The sequence below is a fragment of the Eimeria tenella genome, genomic scaffold, assembly GCF_000499545.2.
Source record: "Eimeria tenella Houghton genomic scaffold, Eth_scaff1493, whole genome shotgun sequence".
Classification (NCBI taxonomy): domain Eukaryota; phylum Apicomplexa; class Conoidasida; order Eucoccidiorida; family Eimeriidae; genus Eimeria; species Eimeria tenella.
Genome location: NW_013543959.1, coordinates 224 through 2,146, shown reverse-complemented (window position 1 = coordinate 2,146; position 1,923 = coordinate 224). Strand labels below are relative to the sequence as shown.

General features: G+C 53.3%; 1 protein-coding gene across 1 annotated transcript; it reads right to left on the bottom strand.

Moving 5' to 3' along the window:
* Positions 1-233: 233 nt before the first annotated feature.
* Positions 234-780, bottom strand: ETH_00025105 (uncharacterized protein; the record flags this gene model as incomplete). The annotated part of the gene is made up of 2 exons (XM_013379149.1): positions 234-341; positions 720-780. Coding segments are annotated over 2 exons (169 nt in total), but the record flags the coding sequence as incomplete, so codon positions are not given.
* Between the last annotated feature and the right edge of the window lie 1,143 nt (positions 781-1,923).

Sequence of the window (1,923 nt, the reverse complement as noted above, 5' to 3'; positions counted from 1 at the left end):
CAGAGACACAGTGGCAGTGGATCGCTCGCAACTCCACACTAGCCCTAAACCCTAAACCCTAAACCCTAAACACCAAACCCTAAACCCTAAACCCTAAACCCTAAACCCTGAAGTTCCACCTAAGGACAGCTTCGTTCTTCAGCTCTTCGCAGCTCCACTGAAGCCTAAACCCTAAACCCTAAACCCTAAACACCAAACCCTAAACCCTAAACCCTAAACCCTAAACCCTTTACCTTCTTTTATCACAGAAAGGTTCCACCTAAAGACAGCTTCTTTCTTCAGCTCTTCGCAGCTCCACTGGATCATTTGGACCCAAGGGTAAAAGGCGTCTTGGAGTCCTCCTAAGAAATAAATAAATAAATAAATGAATAAATAAATAAATAAATAAATAAAATAATTAATTAATTAATTAAAATAAATAAATGTAAAAAATTAAAAATGGAGAAAAAGGAGTGGAGATAGTGGGCGGCGGGGCCCCACTGGGCAACCGTATGCTGCTGCTGCTGCTGCTTTCTTTTCCGTGCTGCTGCTGCTGCTGCTGCTGCTGCTGCTTGTGTTACGGCTGCTGCCCTTTCGGTGGCTGCTGCTGCGCCTGCCTATCTTCTGTATCTGCGCTTCCTAATTTGCTCTACCCTTCTGGTGGCACCGCTGCTCTTGCTGCTGCTGCTGCTGCTGTTGCTGCTGCTTCTGCTGCTGCTGCTGCTGCTGCTGCTGCTCACCATCTGCGAGGTCGATTTCTCGGGCCTCCTTTCGGGCCTCCCTGCCCACAATGGCCCCCATGAGTTGGGGTGTACATACACCTCGGAGAGTCTCCCAGAGAAGGTGCTGCGCTGCAGCAAATGTCTACAGCGCGTTTTGCTGCTGCTGCTGCTGCTGCTGTTGCTGGCGGTCCCGCTGCCTCAGCTGTCGCAGCAGCTGCGCCTCTTGCTGCCGCTGTTGCCGGCCCTGCTGCGTTTGCTCTGAAAGAGAAAGTCAAATAATTTGCAGCAGCAGCAGGATCAGCAGCAGCAGCAGCAGGATCAGAGGCAGGATCCGCAGCAGCAGCAGCAGCAGCAGCACTCGGGGCCGTCTGTTGCGTGCCTGCCTGCGACAGCCCTCACACAGGCCACCAGTGAGCGCTGCTTCTTATTTGTTTTAGTTTGGCTGCAGGCGAAGATCTAGCTGCAGCAGCAGCAGCAGCAGCTGCAGCAGCTGCAGCAGCTGCAGCAGCTGCAGCAGCAGCAGCAACGGACCGCAACAGGGTGTCTCGGCTGCTGCCTCTTTCGTTGTGTCCTCGAAAATAATTTGAAGGCTTCTTTCAAAGTTGCAGGAGAAGCGAGAGGAGCAGCAGCAACCTCCAGGGGCCCCAAACCCTAAACCCTAAACCCCAAACCCTAAGGCTAGACCCTCCTCAAGCCCGGGGGCCCCTGCGCCTGCCCCCGAAACTCGCGGCTTTGCTTCTGTCCTTTCGTTTTATTAAATAAAAACAATTTTATAAATTAAAAATAATTATTTAATTCTTTAAATAAATACATTTTGCTTTCCAAACCCTCAAAACCCTCATCTCCGGCCGCGAGGGGCCCCCTACACGCCAAACCCTCAACGCTGAGCCCAAACCCTAAACCCTTAACCCTAAACCCTAGAGCCAAAGCCCTGGCCCTAAACCCTGAGCCCTGAACCCTAAACCCTAGCTCCTGAGCAGGAGCGACTACAGCCAAACCGAGGCCCCAGAATCCCAAACCCTAAACCCTAAACCCTGAACCCTAAACCCTAACCTGCTGTCCAAACCCCAAGCCCTGCCCTGCTGCCATGAGGTAGGAGGCCCCCCGAGGCCCCCGGGGGGCCCCCCTTGCTGCTGCTGCTGCTGCTGCTGCTGCTGTGGGCAGCAGAGAATGGCTCTCCATCCCCTCAAGTCAATGTATCGGCGGCAGCAGCAGCAGCAGC